General features: G+C 45.4%; 1 protein-coding gene across 1 annotated transcript in view; it reads left to right on the forward strand.

Annotated features, from left to right (window-relative positions):
* HNRNPU (heterogeneous nuclear ribonucleoprotein U) overlaps positions 1-18,757 on the forward strand; it is a 157,881-nt gene that overhangs the window by 117,777 nt on the left and 21,347 nt on the right. The window contains exon 13 of the mRNA XM_029593953.1: positions 2,176-2,250. Coding sequence (XP_029449813.1) covers positions 2,176-2,250 — 75 coding nt within the window. The remainder of the gene's footprint in view (positions 1-2,175; positions 2,251-18,757) is intronic.

An 18,757-nucleotide genomic window follows, 5' to 3' on the forward strand; every position in this document is an offset into this window, starting at 1 on the left:
CTGTAACAGGTATTCTCCTAGAACAGCAAGATGTTATTCCTCGGGAATCCCGCCCACCTCCCCTCGGAGTTGGGTTCTCCTTCCGGTTTGTCATATTTTTTCGCTCATATTTTTTCTGTTACGATACTGAAGGGGGGACCTCGCGTGGACACGCGGATAGTGGTAGCTGGGCATGCTCAGTGTGCTGGTCAAAGCTTCTAGAAACTTTGACAAGTTTTCCGTGCCGGGTTCCATCGGATGAGGACTAACATCCTGCTGTCCTAGGAGAGCCCCTGTAACAGGTAAGCAACTGCACTTTCTGCTTAAGGTGGTTTTGCAGTTTTTTTAACCAAGCAGTTTTTCTTCATTCGTTCAAAAAGGATTCCTTGGTGGAAGGTTGTGAAGAGCTTCTTGGGTTGGATGGGTACTGCTGTGATATTTTAAAGTAATTTCTGGAAATCAGATCATTTGTTCATACATTTTAGTGGACAAAAGAAGAGAAGCTGTTTCGAAAGCTTTGATTGCTAATTGGATCGAGGGAAGCCATTGAACTGTGTACATCTCTAAAGGTTTCTGCTCCCTGGAAGCAGTAGAGCTAACTTGACAAGGGCCCAGGCCTATTTGTGGGCTGAGAGTCACCTAATTTTACCTTTGAAGATATGCAGTTCATCTACTTAGGAATCCTTGCATTTCTTTATGAAGCATTATTACCTGGATGTTCAAGCCAGAGAGGACACATTCTTAGATGTTTTTGGGATGTAGTGTTTTGTTTTTGTGAGCAGGATTCACAGTATCCCAGCCAGTCTGAGACCTTTTTTGTATATCTCTGTGGTCTGGCTGGGATGAAAAGGAAGGTGCAGTTTAGTCTTATCTGCTAATTTAATTTCCTCAAGTCTTTCTAGACTAGTCCAGGCCCTAGGCTCCACTCAGATTACAAATTGGTTGTTTTGTTCTTGTCAATCTGTCCTCTCAGGATTTGGTTGCTGCTGGTTTTGCTGAAGATATTTGTATGCATATAGTTCAGATATTTATGGGTTAGAGCTTTGGTCAGCCACTTGTAAGCTGGTCTCAAGTTTTTAGGGAGATTGCTACTGGCTTGCTTCCTGGTGTGCAGGGAGGAGGAGTTTGGCTTGTTAGAGAAAATACTGGCAAGCTGAAATCAGTATGGGGTCCTATATGGGGTGACAGCAAACCAGTTACTGTCTGCTGGAGAGGAGTATAGCCAAATTATCTGGACTGGTCTGGCAGGACTCAAGGAAAGAAAATTTGCAGGTAAGACTATTTCACCTTAGTTAAAAGCACAGTCATTGGATCTGCTTCAGAGCTTGCCCTCATCCTGTACTTGCTTCAACATGACAGACAGACAAAAAAAGTCTGCAATAAAATCTGTTTGCTCACCACACAATTATATCATGCATTTACTCACATATTACAACTATTATTTTAACGGTTTATTTATCTATTTTACAACTATTATTTTTAACTATTTATTTATCCATTTTAACTGTTTCCTTGTTCCGTTAACTTGTTTTAGTAATTTTTTTCTACATTATAAATTTGTTATAACTTGTTGCAATGTAAACCTTGTTCAATGTAAACCGCTAAATGAAGCGATAGTTTGAGTTCCTTGTAAACCGGGGTGATATGTATTCTATACAGGAACCTCCGGTCTAGAAATACTATAAATAAATAAATAATTTACCAAAGGCCTGGGACTCAGTTGGTTTTTTGTTTTTTTTTTTAACTCTCTCCCCCCCCCCCCCCCCCCCCTCCACCCCATCCATCCCTGAAGCAAGATATAGTAGTCTGTGAAATCTGATTGCTTTCCAGTTTGGACTAAACTGTTTTCTTTGGACTAAAGGGATCCTGCAGTTTAGTATATCGTGCATCACTGTACTTGTTCAACAGTACTTCCAAAATGATCAGAGTTGTGTAGTTTGGGTTAAGTTAATGTCCATTGGATGTTTGATAGGGAAAATGCCCACTTTGTATTTGATATCACTTAGCTGCCTTATGATGTAACTTAACAATTTGTTTGTCATTCTTCCTAATGTCCTTTCATAGGAGAAGCTGTCTGTGGGTACATGTTTACAGTGATGCTGGATTTAAGCCTTCTGAGAGATAGATAGATGTGTGTGTGTGTAGATATAATGCAAAAATTAATATTTCTAAAAACATAATGCAATCTCCCTACAGAACTACAGAGGAAGAGGAAATAATCGTGGCTACAAAAATCACTCTCAGGGCTACAGCCAGTGGCAGCAGCAGGGTGTAAGTACTTCTAGTTCCCTATACGTACCCAGATCAGTCCAGACAGTGGGTTGAGCCTCCTGTCCAGCAGATGGAGAGATGGAGATAGAGAAAAAACTAAAGGGTATCCTAATCAGGACAGTGCTCACCCTGCATCCCAGTATTTCTCTATCTCCAGCAGATGGCAGACCATGCGGCTCCCCTCTAGTCAGATTGTTTGGGAAAGTCTTCTTTCTCCCTCTTTCTGTCTTATTTGTTGGATCAAGCAAGTACTTAATTTCTAATTTCAGTTTTAAAAAAAATCTTAAGTTTTCATTTTTTGTAGGGAACAACAGTGTTTGCCCCTTGCTCTTACTGGGTGCCTAGGGGGGGCTTTGCCCCTGGAGATCCTCAGCCCAGCACCCTACCTGGTGACCTGCATGGCTAGGGGTGAAACTGGTGGTCCAGTCCCTCCCTCCCCGCTCAGACCCAGAGACAAAGCATACCTCTGATCTGCTGCAGAGAAGTTTCTAAGCAATTCAGTTACTGTACAGAAAAGCCTGTTGGTGGCAGAGGTCATACACTTAATGCTTGCAGTTTTGTGCTTTCATCATTGGACCACTGCATCAAACCAGCACGTCAGCTGAGCTGGCTGTAATGTCATCTATAATGTGGAAAAAAATAGGATAAGGGAAAACAGTGTACCTTTTTTTGTGTAATTGGGGGCTAGTGTGTATGAGAAATGTTTCCCTTTGGTATTCTTGACACCTAACTGAGCCCATCACACAGCATTCAGTCTGAAACTGTACTTTGATGTACCTGTAAGGAGTATAGCGTCTATAGCCAGTCTTGAATATTTGGAAAACCTTAGCAAAACAGCAGGGACTAGTTAAATTTGCCAAAATGTCAATTAATATAACTCTCTTGCTCTTGAGTTTTTCTAGATTTTATGGATTTTTTTTTGTCCTTTCTAATTTTTATCTGCTTTTAGAGTAGAGTATGTAGTACCTGAATGTAATCCACTTTGAAGTGCTGAAAAAAAGTGCAAAAAGCGGAATAAAAATCTAAATACAATTAGCAATATGTACAAACAAAAGGTAGAACAAACTGATTCCAAAACTCTACTATCTTTAACATGAAGGAATCATAAACACTAAGAACATAAGAAAATGCCATATTGGGTCAGACCAAGGGTCCATCAAGCCCAGCATCCTGTTTCCAACAGTGGCCAATCCAGGCCATAAGAACCTGGCAAGTACCCAAAAACTAAGTCTATTCCATGTTACCATTGCTAATGGCAGTGGCTATTCTCTAAGTGAACTTAATAGGTAATGGATTTCTTCTCCAATAACTTATCCAATCCTTTTTTAAACACAGCTATACTAACTGCACTAACGACATCCTCTGGCAACAAATTCCAGAGTTTAATTGTGCGTTGAGTAAAAAAGAACTTTCTCCGATTAGTTTTAAATGTGCCCCATGCTAACTTCATGGAGTGCCCCCAAGTCTTTCTACTATCCGAAAGAGTAAGTAACCGATTCACATCTACCTGTTCTAGACCTCTCATGATTTTAAACATCTATCATATCCCCCCTCAGCCGTCTCTTCGCCAAGCTGAAAAGTCCTAACCTCTTTAGTCTTTCCTCATAGGGGAGCTGTTCCATTCCCCTTATTATAGTCATATTACAAATCTTTAATTGATAGACAATTTTAAAAGTCCCATAATCTCAAATTTCCTAGCGTGTAGCCAGATGGACTCAGGACCAATGGGTATTGTGCTCTCCTAATAGCAGATGGGAGACTGAGTCAGATTTCAAAGCTGACGTCAGCCTACATATACCCGTGCAGCATGCTTAGCTCTCCAGTATTTCTCCGTCTCCCATAGCAGATGTGGCCATTCTCCAAAAGAATAGTGTAACATTTACAAGAAAAGAAAATCTATCTTTAAGAAGAGAGCCCCACTTCTCCTGCAGTGAAACCTAACGGTCCCTCCTCCAGTCGAGGCTTTCCTGAGGTCGATTCGATATCCCTCAGAGGTGAGCCTTAGTACGCCGGCTGATTCCCGGCGTGGACGTTGCCCCCAGGGTGGCTGAAAGGCAGCAGGTGCAGATTCGAGCGCGGCGAAGTTATTTTCCTCTCTCCCCCCCCCCCCCCCCCCCCCCCCCCAACACAGCTGGAGACCGCTCAGCACGTGACCGGTAAGCGCCGAGACCAGGTAAGGTAGAAGCCTGTTCTTCTAATTCTCCGGTCTCCCCGAGGGTCTCCACACACGTGGAGACCCTCGGGGGGCCGCCATCTTGTTGCCAGGGTCGTCGGCGCCATCTTCCTCCCTCGCCCATCAGTACATGCGGAGCAGGCCAGAAGCACGAGGCACCTAACTTGAGCGCGTCCTTAGGGATACACGTGCACATCTGGGTTCTGTGCACACAACTAGGCTGCACGCACAACTGCGCGCATACCTGAGCCACGCGCACAAAATCCGCCGCCTGCACGCATAACTTGTGTGTACGTACCATGCATAACTCTCGCACGGATGAGTTTTCAAGCTCTACCTGCGCACAAACAATGGCACCACCATCCAAGAAGGCCAAGGGACCCTTCCTTTGCCCAGCCTGCCACTTGAGAGCTGCGCAGCCTGATTTAGAATTCCTTCTGTGCCAGCAGTGCGAACAGAACCAGGGAGAACCCAATCAAGACCTCCCACAGCCAGGAGCGGGATCCGGAACCACTGATGATGGCACCCCGGACCTAACTATGTCCAACTCAGCGCCCCCACAGGAAAGTTCCTCTGGGGCTACCACTACAATCCTCCTGGCATCAACACGGACCCAGGAACCTTCTCCTGGGTGGAATTTTTCAAAGGGCTGCAAACCTTTGTCCAGGCGCAACCAGCCCCAGCTGTCCACTTGCCTCAAACTCTGCCGGAAGCACAAGCCCTTGCCAGCACCTCCCGAGGCTCTCGAGATATGCCTCTCCTATCCTCCAACATCCCGGATGGGGATCCAGACACCTCAAAGGAGGAAACAGACTCCCTGGAAGAAGGGGAAATCCCCCCCCAGGGATGGATCCATACGGACCATGCTCCGATTCTTCCACAAAGACTAATTACCAGCCCTCGTGTCCCAAACTATGAAGGCACTGGGTCTCCCAGGCATGGACCTTACATGGGAAAAGGGTAAACAGTGGAGTGCCTCAGGGATCTGTACTTGGAACGGTGCTTTTCAATATATAAATGATCTGGAAAGGAATATGATGAATGAGGTTATCAAATTTGCGGATGATACAAAATTATTCAGAGTAGTTAAATCACAAGCAGCAGCACAGTGCATCCACCGCCTCCACACAGCCTGCTTCGGTGCTCCCCCACGCCTTCAGAGTTTCTTTATATTTTAAAATTGAAGATGGCGGGAATACTGTACCTAGGTTGACCTACTAGATTATGTAGCAGTGAGAGAACAATCAAGGTCTTAGTTTGCCGTCCTTCTTTACTACATAGGATATGTAGTTTCATATAATCAACAACTGTGTTTTGAGCCCCTGATGCAGCCTTGTTTGGCGAAACTTGGCCGGAGTCAGGCTTTTTAATAAAATTCCTTCTCGATATAAGGTTATCCCCTTGTTTTTTCGCCTTGGCTACGTAGGACCGCCTCCCGATTTGTTTTATCGGATCATAGTGAATAATACTTTAAAATCGTCGGCTCAGTGTGCTGCAGCAGTCAAAAAAGCAAACAATGTTAGGAATTATTAGGAAGGGAATGGTTAATAAAACGGAAAATGTCATAATGCCTCTATATCACTCCATGGTTGAGACCACACCTTGAATACTGTACAATTCTGGTCACCGCATCTCAAAAAAAGATATAGTTGCACTGGAGAAGGTACAGAAAAGGTCTACCAAAATGATAAAGGGGATGGAACAGCTCCCCTATGAGGAAAGGCTGAAGAGGTTAAGGCTATTCAGCTTGGAGAAGAGATGGCTGAGGAGGGATATGATAGAGGTCTTTAAGATCATGAGAGGTCTTGAACGAGTAGATGTGTCTCAGTTATTTACACTTTCGAATAATAGGACTAGGAGGCATTCCATGAAGTTAGCAAGCAGCACATTTAAGACTAATCGGAGAAAATTCTTTTTCACTCAACATACAATAAAGCTCTGGAATTTGTTGCCAGAGGATGTGGTTGGTGCAGTTAGTGTAGCTAGGTTCAAAAAAGGTTTGGATAAGTTCTTGGAGGAGAAGTCCATTAATGGCTATTAATCAAGTTTACTTAGGGAATAGCCACTGCTATTAATTGCATCAGTAGCATGGGATCTTCTTAGTGTTTGGGTAATTGCCAGGTTCTTGTGGCCTGGTTTGGCCTCTGTTGGAAACAGGATCCTGGCCTTGATGGACCCATGGTCTGACCCAGCATGGCAATTTCTTATGTTCTTATTGGAACCTAAAAAGAATCCCATGTTGGTGTACCTCCGTAAAGCCTCATGCTATTTTCCTATGTTGGAGTCCTTCAAGGAACTGATTGACCTGGAATGGAATGCTCCAGAGGCCAGTTTTAAAGGGGGATGGACACTAGAAGCCCTATACCCGCTGGAACCCACAGCCAAGGAATTTCTACACTTCCCTAAAGTGGATGCCATGATCGGTGGTGTCTCAAAAGGCACCACAATCCCTGTGGAGGGAGGAGCGGCACTGAAGGACGCCCAAGACAGAAGGCTGGAAGCCATCCTTAAGCAGTCCTTTGTCTCAGCAATGATGCTACAAATTGCCTCCTGCTGTGCCTTGGTGGCATGTTCCTGTTTGATCCTCTCCAGAGATGCTACCACGCCCGGAGAAGTGATGGAACCTGTGGTCTCCTTCCTCACTAATGCTACCGCTGACCTCATGTGCACATCGTCCAGGGGTGTCGCCGCAGCAGTGGCGGCTAGAAGTCAATTATGGCTCCGAAACTGGTCCGCTGACGCGACTTCCATGGCGAATATCACAAAAATGCCTTTTAAAGGATCTCTCCTATTCGGAAGCAAACTGGAGAAGTTAGCCAACAAATGGGGCGAATCTCCAGTACCCCGATTACCTGAAGACAGGAACAAAAGAACATATCAGCACTCCCCCCCCCCCCCCCCCCCCCCCCGAAGAACCAAGGGTAGAGGATTGCAGCGTTTTAAACCTTACAATAACACACAGTCCCAAGCACCTCATACTTCAGGAAGGTTTCAATCCTTTCAGAACAAGCACATTAAGAGAAGAGCAAGCTCAGGGGCAGGCTCCGGCCCTGCCCCATAATGAGAAGACATAGGGGGCACACTTACCCTCTTCTACCAAAGATGGGTCAAAGTAACATCGGACAAGTGGGTTCTAATGATCATACGAGAGGGGTATGCCCTGGAATTCCAAAGCATCCCCCCAGACAAATTTATGAGATCACAGTGCCACTCCCACTCCAAGAGACTGGCAGTGGAAACCACGCTAGCAAGACTACTCAGCCTGAAGGCAATAACTCTGGTGCCTACGTCTCAACAAAATACTGGTCACTATTCCATCTATTTTATCTTTCCCAAGAAAGAAGGAACATTCCGACCCATCCTGGACCTCAAGGCAGTCAACCATTACCTGAAGGTACCACGCTTCCGCATGGAAACCCTACGCTCCGTCATAATGGCAGTGCAACGGGAGAATTCTTAACATCCTTGGACCTATCCGAAGCCTACCTTCACATCCCGGTCCATCAGAACCACCAGCACTTCCTGCACTTCGCGATACTGGGTAATCATTACCAATTTTGAGCGCTACCCTTTGGAATAGCCACTGCTCCCAGAACCTTCACCAAAATTATGGTGGTAGTAGCGGCTGCACTGAGGAAAGGAGGAGTTCTGGTACATCCTTACTTGGACGATTGGCTGAACAGAGTAAAGTCTCCGGAGGAGAGTCGCCAAGCGACCACCAGAGTCAAGAACTTACTACAAGAGCTCAGGTGGTTATCCCAGGACAAGCAGGATGCTAGTCCTTGCATAGGGGAGGAAGGAATAGCCTAGTGGTTAGAGCAGTGGACTATGAACCAGGAGACCAAGGTTCAAGTCCCGCTGTTGCTCCTTGTGACCTTGGGCAAGTCACTTTACCCTACATTGCCTCAGGTACAAAAACTTAGATTGTAAGCCCTCTGGGGATAGAAAAATACCTACAGTACCTGAATGTAAACCGGTGTGATATCTCAATTGAGATCGAATGTCTGTATATAAAAATAATAAATAAATAAAAATAAATAAATAGGGGTAACATCATTGATGGAGCCCTATTGCGGAAAACTTTCTGTCAAAGTTTCTAGAAACTTTTGACTGGCCCTGTGAGGCCACTGAGCATGCCATGATATTCTCTGCCACAGTCTTAGTTTTTCTGTGCTGCTGTAGGCAGTGTGCTGCTAAGTCACTTTTTTTTTTTTTTTAATTTATAGTTTGAGATTTTTACAAATTACACAAAATGCAAAAAATCAAGGAATAGATTTAGGTTTGACATCATATAAATCCACCAAACATTTACAAATAATTTTCCCACTACCTCAAACTTATAGTCCACTACATGGGAGGAATCCTACTAATCTTTAAACAAAAGGAAAATGTATTTCTAACAGATTACATATAGCTGGATTACTTTATTGCAGTCAACCCTAACTCAACCTCTTTCTTTATCTACCAAAACAATTTCCAAGTAATATGGATCCTGGAAGATAAACTTATTCTTTTGATACACTACAACGCATTTACAGGGAAATTTCAGAAAATATGTTGCCCCAATGGACAATACTCTAGACTTTAACACTAGAAATTGCTTCCTCCTGTACTGAGTGGAACGCGATACATCAGGAAATACCTGGACTTTACATCCACAAAACAAAGATTCCTTATTTCTAAAATATTTTTAAAGAATATTAACCTTATCCTTTTCTCTGCAAAAAGTCACTAGAAGCGTGGCTCTTTGTGGAATGTCGTCTATTGATGACTCCAGGAAGGAGGTTAAATTGGGGGACTTTTGTTGAATACTGTCCATACCTTCCTCTCCTTCCTGTCCCTTAATTCTAGAGCTCAAAACATAATATATTTTTTAGATAGATTGATCATCCACATTTAATATAGACAAATTTTCTTTTAAATATTTTTTTTAACAACTCAGTGGCTGAAAGGAGTCTGGTCATAGGAAAATTCAAAAGCCTCAGGTTTCTAAACCTATTCTCATTTTCCAGTCTCTCAATTTGCCTATGAGTTGTCAAAGAATCCTTAATAAAAGAATTATTTGCAGTTTGCAGGGTTGCTTTCTGAACAGTGGCCCCCCTGCTTACTACTTCCAGTTGTTTCAAGCGATTATCATGTAACTCTATAGCATTTTTCAACTCAAGATTCCCTTTTAGTCTGAGCCATAAATCCAGTCATTACTTTTTGCAAATCATTAATTGCTCTCCATACGTCAAGCAAGGTTATATTTTGGGGATCTATGGTTGCTGGACTAAACACCTGTAGTCCAGATCCCCCATTAGATCCCAATTCCACCACTTCCCCCAATATCTATGGGGTGTGATTCATCTTTATCCATAATACTTTCTTCTGTCATTAAACCTGGTTGATTAGGAGCTTTCAAGTCCAGGTGGGGGTTGAGTTTGTAACTGCTGGCTTGGGCTGTCAGAAGATCCAGAGGAAAAGGATATATCAGGGATCGTATTGTGGGCTACTTGACTTACCCACCTTACTATATGTTGGTCCATCGGTCCTCTAGCCTCCATAGTCGCTGGGGAAGAGGTCCAGACTTTTGATTTCCTTTTCCTGCCCATATGGTTAGGAAAAGCTTAAAGAAATTTTTTTCACCAAGGGGTGCACGGCACCGGCGGCTGCGCGCCGCAACTTGCCTGGATTTATACCAGCGATTCCAGCCCCTCCTGATGACGTCACTTCGGGGGCGTGGCTACAGGGCGGCTCGATGAAACAGCTCAACAGGTGAAAAAATGAGCTTGTAACCTGCCCTTCTCTGCTAGCCTCTCAGAGAGAGGTTCCCAGCTGAAAGTCCTCCCTAAGTCACTTATTTTCTCATTCATTTTCTCCCACAAGGGATCTCTGATTTCCACCGGCTGGTGAGTAATCATAGTCTCATTTTTACTCGTTGAGTAAACACTTTTTCTCTCATAATTTTTCCCTCATTTCATCAATGGCTGTCGATTTGAAAAAGGACATTTTTTAAATCCGGTAGCCAATCTGTAATTGGACAATGTCCATTACAGACCCACACCTCGAGTGTGTCCTTTGGGGGACAAACATGATGTTACAACCTGCCCTAAATGTGCAGAAATGACTCTGAAGGGAAGAAAACTTTGCCAAGAGAAGATGGAGCATCTATTCCAACTACAGCTTTTGCCTTCTCCCTCGACATCGACAAAATCATCTCCGGCTGGAATCTCAAAACGAATAATATTGAAAAAAACGTCCGGAGTCGGGAGACCATCGCCAACGACATAGATAGCATCGAGGTCAGTGGTTGAACACCGATCGAAACACCATCATAGACATAGACACCGGCGGCGCTTCTCTCCCCGGAGGAACAGACTGCAAAGCAGCCAAAACTTCAGGAAACACCGCTATCCTCTACGCCGGGGCCTTCACCTTGCGAAGAAACACAAGTGGTCGAACCTCCACAGGGCTCTGTGGAAGGAGTATCGACGTCGCCACCGCGTTCAGCTGCTCTACCTGCACCAGCTGTTCTGCAGGAATTGTCGGATTTTATCCGGCAAGCGGTTCTTCAGGCCCTTAAGGAGCAGGTGCTGGTGCCTCCGCCGATGCAGACTACTCCGCCGTTGCCGGCACCATAGCCTAAAGTGATACTGGACCCGATGCCATCGATGACACAGACACCTGGGAACCCAGGGCATCCAGAACTAGCACTATATCAACTCATAATGAAGAGATTTGATGAAGTAGTCGGTGCTCTTCCTCCCAAGCCCCGAAAAGAACATCCTGAAGGGATACCCCTCGACCCACAGTCAGGTCCTTCAGGGCTTCCTCGTCCACCTATAGATCTTCTCCAATATCTCCTCATCAAGAAGATCCATACGATACTTGGGACGAAGGGCATACAGATACTTCCTCTGAAGATTTTATGTCCGATCCTTCACCTCCAGACCCAAGGAAGAAATCTCCACCGGAGGATTTATCCTTTACAAATTTCATCCAGGATATGGCGGACTCCTTGGTGACTGAGGAAGATTCAAGGCAACAAACATTGGAGGTTCTCCAATTTGTGGATCCTCCAAAGCAAGTAGTAGCCATACCTGTCCATGACGTCCTCCTGGACTTACAACATTGGCTTTGGGAGCATCCATGCTCAGTACCTGCTGTAAATAAAAGAATGGACACAACTTATTGGTGCAGTCTGTTCCTGTCTACCAAAAGACACAGCTTCCTCACCAATCTGTGGTGGTAGAATCCGCACAAAAGAAGTCAGAGGATAAGACCCCATTCCTCCACTCCCCCAGGAAAGATTCTTGGATTCCCTGGGAAGAAAGGTTTATCAAGGAGCCATGTTAAATTCTAAAATATCATCTTACCAATTATACATGACTCAATATCAAAGAAATCTGTGGAAACATGCAAGAATTTATACCATCATTGCCACAGCAACATCAAGAAGCAGCCCAAGCAATTATTCACAAAGAACTTGAGGCTGGCAAGCACGAAGTCCGTGCTGCCTATGATGGGTTTGAAACAGCATCCAGAGTGGCGGCATCTGGAATAAGTGCCAAGACGTTGGGCATGGCTTAAAGCCTCTGACCTCAGTCCTGAAGTCCAGGAAAAATTAGTTGACCTCCCATATCTTGGTGGTGATCTTTTTGGTTCTAAGGTGCAAGATGCGGTTGCTCAATTGAAAGAGCACACAGAAACCCTGCGACAACTTTCATCGATTCCGCAGGATCCAGCTATACAGTCATCTCGTCAGCCTCAAAGAAAAGAACCTAGAAGGCCCTTCTATCGACAGAGGCGTTATTACCCTCCAACATCATGGGGCAGATCTACTAGGCCCCAACAAAGAGCTCAGCCCAGACAACCTAGGGCGGCTAGGCCTCAACTTCTGCTACAGACGGGACCGGCTGCTGGCTTTTGAGGCCTTTCCCAGAGACCAAAGCCATCTCTTCAGTTCTCATCCAGATCTCATCCAGATCTTCCAGTAGGAGGCAGAGTATCCTCCTTCTACAACCATTGGTTACAAATAACAGACTAATGGGTACTTGCAATAATATCTCGGTTACAAACTGTTTCCTCTCAATTCCAAGAGATTCTCCTCCGAGACCTCTTTCGCTAACAGAAAATCACATAATCCAATTGTAAGTAGAATTATCCACTCTTCTGAGAGCCAGGGCTGTACAGCCGGTGCCCCGGACTCAGCAGGGCAGAGGATTCTATTCCCGCTATTTCCTCATTCCAAAGAAAACCGGAGGCCTACGTCCCATCCTAGACCTCAGAAATCTCAACAAATTTCTAAAGAAAGAAAGGTTCAGGATGGTTTCTCTAGGCACCATGCTTCCACTTCTTCAAACAGGAGATTGGCTTTGTTCTTTGGATCTTCGCTTACGCTCACATTCCAATATTCCCTCCTTATCGCAAGTATCTGCGCTTCATGGTGGGTCATCAACATTTCCAATACAGAGTACTGCGATTCGGACTTGCCTCTGCTCCCAGAGTATTCACCAAATGTCTGGCAGTAATAGCACACTTGCACAAGGAAAGTGTCCATGTCTTTCCCTATTTAGACGACTGGCTCATCAGAAGTCAATCTCAACAAGGAACTCTGGCTTCTCTGTCGAGCAATTACTCTACTTCACTCCATGGGCTTTCTCATCAATTATCAAAAGTCCCATCTCACTCCATCTCACCTGCTTCAATTCATAGGAGCAGAATTGAACACCATCCTCTCAAAAGCTTTTCTACCAGAGGATCAGGCAGAAGCACTTTCCCTACTGGCAAACTCGATTCACTCAAAGCAACAAGCAACAGCTCATCAGTTTCTAACCTTGCTAGGCCACATGGCATCCACAGTTCGTCACTCCTATGGCAAGGTTAGCCATGAGGGTAACGCAATGGACTTTAAGATCACAATGGATCCAAGCCATTCAACCACTGTCCTCTCCAATTCAAGTGACCCACCAGCTATGTTCTTCTCTACTTTGGTGGGCGAACAAGGACAATTTGCACAAGGGCCTACCCTTCCAACAACCAGTCCCAAGATAACTTTAACTACAGATGGGTTGGGTTGGGGAGCTCACATAAACAATCTCCAAACCCAAGGTACTTGGACAAAACTCGAAGCAACATTTCAAATCAATTTCCTGGAACTTCGAGCTATACGTTATGCGCTGCATGCGTTCAAGGACTGCCTTTCACATAAGACTGTTCTGATCCAAACGGACAACACAGTATCCATAGCTCACAGATTTGGGACTGGGCCCTGACACACTCAATGATTCTCCGGGCCACTTATCTGGCAGGCATTCACAATGTAGTGGCGGATCGACTCGGTCGTCAGTTCCAACCACACGAATGGTCCCTGGATCCCTTAGTAGCGACCAGGATATTTCAACGTTGGGGACAACCAACAATAGATCTCTTTGCATCATACCTGAATCACAAAGTGGACATTTTCTGCACTCTATACAGACAGAATCACCAACTAGCCAAGGACGCCTTTGCTCACCCTTGGAACTCAGGCCTTCTGTACGCATATCCTCCGATACCACTAATAACCAAAACTTTAGTGAAGCTACAACAGAACAAGGGGTCCATGATACTCATAGCCCCGTATTGGCCTCCACACTTCTAGACCTCTCGATCAGGGATCCAATTCGCCTTGGTGTAGCTCCCACTCTCATAACTCAGGATCAGGGTCGGTTGCGCCATCCCAACCTTCAATCCCTATCTCTGATGGCATGGATGTTGAAAGCTTGATCTTACATTGGTTGAAAGATTGAATGGTATCTCAAGTGCTTATAGCTTCACGTAAACCTTCAACACGAAAGAACTATTCTTCGAAATGGAAAAGGTTTGCCTTGTGGTGCATGCAAAAGAATATTGATCCTTTCTCCTGCCCCACAACTTCTCTACTAGACTACTTATGCCATCTTTCAGATTCTGGTCTCCAGACATCATCTGTAAGAGTACATTTAAGTGCAATCTCAGCTTACCATAACAAGATTGGAGATGCACCAATATCCATACAACCTCTTGTCAGCAGGTTTATGAGAGGTTTAACTCAACTTAAACTACCAATTCAGCCACCAGTCACAGAATGGGACCTGAATCTGGTCTTAACAAGACCCATGAATTCCTGTGATGTTAAATTTCTCACATGGAAGACTATCTTCCTCATAGCCATTACATCAGCTAGAAGGGTTAGTGAGTTACAAGCACTTGTCACGTACTCACCCTATACAAAATTCCTACATGACAGTGGTTCTATGTACACATCCAAAATTCCTTCCCAAAGTAGTTACGGAATTCCACTTGAACCAATCCATAGTTTTACCCACATTCTTTCAAAGGCCTCATTCACACCAAGGAGAACATAAGAAACTGCCATGCTGGGTCAGACCAAGGGTCCATCAAGCCCAGCATCCTGTTTCCAACAGAGGCCAAAACCAGGCCACAAGAACCTGGCAATTACCCAAACACTAAAAAGATCCCATGCTGTTGATGCAATTAATAGCAGTGGCTATTACATACCTTGGACTGTAAACGTGCGCTAGCATTTTACTTAGACCGCACTGCAGTCCATAGAAAATCCACTCAACTCTTTGTATCTTATGATCCAAACAAACCAGATAAAGCAGTGGGCAAACACACTCTCTCCAACTGGCTAGCAGATTGCGTACAGTTTTGCTATGAAAAAGCAGGCCTTCCTCTCCAAGGGCGAGTAAAAGCGCATTCAGTAAGAGCAATGTCAACCTCAGTGGCACACTATCGTTCAGTGCCAATTCTTGACATATGTAAAGCAGCAACAAGGAGTTTGCTTCACACCTTTGCAGCTCATTACTGTTTGGGCAAGCAGGGACGACAAGATTCAGCCTACGGACAATCTGTCTTTAAAGAACTTGTTTCCAGTTTAATCCCAATTCCTTCTACATCCAATCTGCTGTGATTTTCAGCTGCCTCATTTTCAACAATGCATTCTGTTGCTTCACTACAAAATGACTCTGCCTCTAGCTTGCTAATCACCGATATGTGAGGGCTAGCATCCTGCTTATCCTGGGATAAAGCAAAACTGCTTACCTTGTAATAGGTGTTATCCCAGGACAGCAGGATGTAGTCCTCACGAAACCCACCCGCCACCCCGCGGAGTTGGGTCTAAAATTTTTTTTATTTTTGCTAAAGCTTATTGCTACATACGAGACTGAAGAGAGACCCCTGTGGCAGAGAATATCATGGCATGCTGGGCATACTCAGTGGCCTCACAGGGCCAGTCAAAAGTTTCTAGAAACTTTGACAGTTTTCCGCAATAGGGCTCCATCAATGATGTCACCCATATGTGAGGACTACATCCTGCTGTCCTGGGATAAACACCTATTACAAGGTAAGCAATTTTGCTGTCGTGAACACAGCCAAGAGCTGCCTACAGCCCTCCCAGTCATTAGAATACCTGGGAGTCCGGTTCGATACCAAGCTGGACAAGGTCTACTTCCCCCTCCAAGGAGAAGGAAACTGATTGGTCAATTGCGAAACCAGTTGAACTTGGTTCGCCCCAAGGTATGGGACTACCTTAAAGTCCTCAGCCTCGTGACCTCAACTCTGGAAGTTGCTCTGTGGGCAAGGGGCCCATATGCGACCACTACAACGCTCCCTATTGTCACGATGGAATCCAGTGTCCCAGAACTACTCAATTCGCCTCCAGCTATTGACAGAGGTTTGGCGTCAGCTTCAATGGTGGCTACAGGAAGAACACCTAAGCAGAGGCGTAAACCTATCCGAACCGAAGTGAATCTGGCTCTCCATGGACGCGAGTCTGCGAGAGTGGGGAGCCCACTGTCAGGAACTAACAGCCCAGGGACAATAGAACAAAGAAGAGGCGGAATGGAACATAAGTCGCCTGGAAGCTCGAGCGGTCAAACTAGCCTGCCTGCGATTCAGCCACAGACACCGAGGCGAGTCTATCAGTCATGTCGGACAACACCTCAACTGTGGCCTACATCAACCGCCAGGGAGGAACCAGGAAGCCAGCAGGTATCTCTGGAAATAGACCCTCTCATGGAGTGGGCAGAAACAAACCTGCAAGGGACCTCTGCCTCCCACATCGCAGGAAAAGACATCTCAGCGGATTACCTCAGCAGAGAGCCTAGACCGACCCAGGGGAATGGTCGCTGGCGAACACAGCCTTTCCAGATGATTGTGAATCGATGGGGTCCCCCAGCCATGGACCTCCTAGCAACTCGTCATAATGCCCAGGTCCCCAGATTCTTCAGGCGCAGACAAGAACCACAGTCTCAAGGAATCGACGCTCTTGTCCAGAGCTGGCCAGAGGAAGACCTCCTGTATGCCTTCCCACCCTGGCCGCTACTGGGCAGGATCTTTCACAAGATAGAGCACCACAGGGGACTAGTCTTACTAGTCTCCCCACATTGGCCAAGACCATGGTACGCGGACATGTGAAGACTATTGGCGGGGAATCCTCTGCGTCTACCGCCATACAGGGACCTTCTTCAGCAGGGACCGATCTCCCTCGAAGACCCGGCTCGATTCTCTTATCTTATGGCCCTTGAGAGGACTAACCTAAAGAAGCGCGGCTACTCAAAAGCAGTGATTGACACCCTGCTCCGAGCACGCAAATTCTCCACATATCTGTCTTACATACGGATCTGGAGAGTATTTGAAGCCTGGTGTGAAGACCGCGCCCTCCTTCCAAGGTTAGCCAAGGTTCCCACGATCCTAAAATTCCTACAGGACGGCATGCAGAAGGGTTTCTCTCTCAACTCCCAAAAGGTTCAAGTCTCTGCACTGGCTTGTTTCAGGTCCGAAGCAGACTGCATCAGACTATCAACTCATCCTGATGTGTCTCGCTTCCTGAAAGGAGTTAAACAACTCTGGCCACCTCTAGTGGCCGATGCCTCTATGGAACCTCAACCTAGTACTAGACTTCCTTGCAGGGGAGTCCTTCACACCAACAAGTGGCCTGCCTCTATGCCTCTTGACCTTAAAGACTGCATTCTTGATCGCAGTATGCTTAGCTCGGTGCATCTCCGAACTTCAAGCTTTAACCTGTCGAACCGTTTCTCAGGTTCACCCCAGGCACCATACAGCTGCGAACGGTACCATCCTTCTGAAAGTGGTTTCCCAGTTCCATATGAACCAGACCATATCCTTATCACCAGTTGAACACATATTTGGAAGCCTCGCGCCTCCTTCGCCGGCAGAATCCTAGTCCAATACCTCAAGAGATCGGAATCCTTGTGCAAAACTGATCACCTGTTCATTCTTCACAGCGGGAAGAAACAAGGGGAAGCAGCATAGCGGGCGACCATAGCCCGCTGGATCAAAGTTGTCATTAATGCTGCCTACATAGAAGCGGGAAAACCACTACCTCTGCAGGTCAAAGCACATTCTACAAGGGCCCAGGCAGTCTCCTGGGCTGAAACCAGGCTGCTTCCACCAGCCGAGATCTGTCAGGCGGCGACTTGGTCATCCCTACACACCTTCTCCAGGTTCTTCCACCTGGATGTCCAGGCTAGGGAGGATACAGCCTTCGCAAGGGCAGCACTAGGCAGGCCACGGGCTGCCTCCCACCCGGTAGGGGAGTAGCTTTTGTACATCCCATTGGTCCTGAGTCCATCTGGCGACACGCTAGGAAATGGAGAAATTACTTACCTGATAATTTTGTTTTCCTTAGTGTAGACAGATGGACTCAGTATCCCGCCCACGGCTGCTCCAGAAATAGAGAACCTCGGATATCAATCTCGAGATTGTACGAGTAAGCCTCAGCCTACTTTTATGTTAAGACACCCACAGTTACCTAGGTGTCTGCATTTGTTTCAGCACACCAGCGGTCTCCAGTGCCCAAAAATTTTTTTATATATATATAGTCAGTTGAATCTGTTCAAAGTTAATTAAGTATACTCAAGTGTAATCAAGTATCAAGCAACATATATCCACACTGGCTTTTCAAGGAGAATACTGAAGAGCTAAGCATGCTGCCCGGGTATATGTAGGCTGACGTCAGCTTTGAAATCTGACTCTGTCTCCTATCTGCTATCAGGAGAGCACAATACCCATTGGTCCTGAGTCCATCTGTCTACAGTAAGGAAAACGAAATTATCAGGTAATTTCTCCATTATCAAAATACAATGAAATTGCATATAATAAACATGTTACCTGTATCAATTGTACATAAGCATCTGTAAAAATATTACTGACATATAGTCATACACACCCAGAAAAATCCTAACTAATATGCTGCAAATTCATATATTCCAAAGAGAACAGTTACCAAAATAATACATATACATCAGACAACCATGTGTCATTCACAATTTATTAAACATTGTA

Source organism: Rhinatrema bivittatum, chromosome 3 (genome assembly GCF_901001135.1).
Source record: "Rhinatrema bivittatum chromosome 3, aRhiBiv1.1, whole genome shotgun sequence".
Classification (NCBI taxonomy): Eukaryota; Metazoa; Chordata; class Amphibia; order Gymnophiona; family Rhinatrematidae; genus Rhinatrema; species Rhinatrema bivittatum.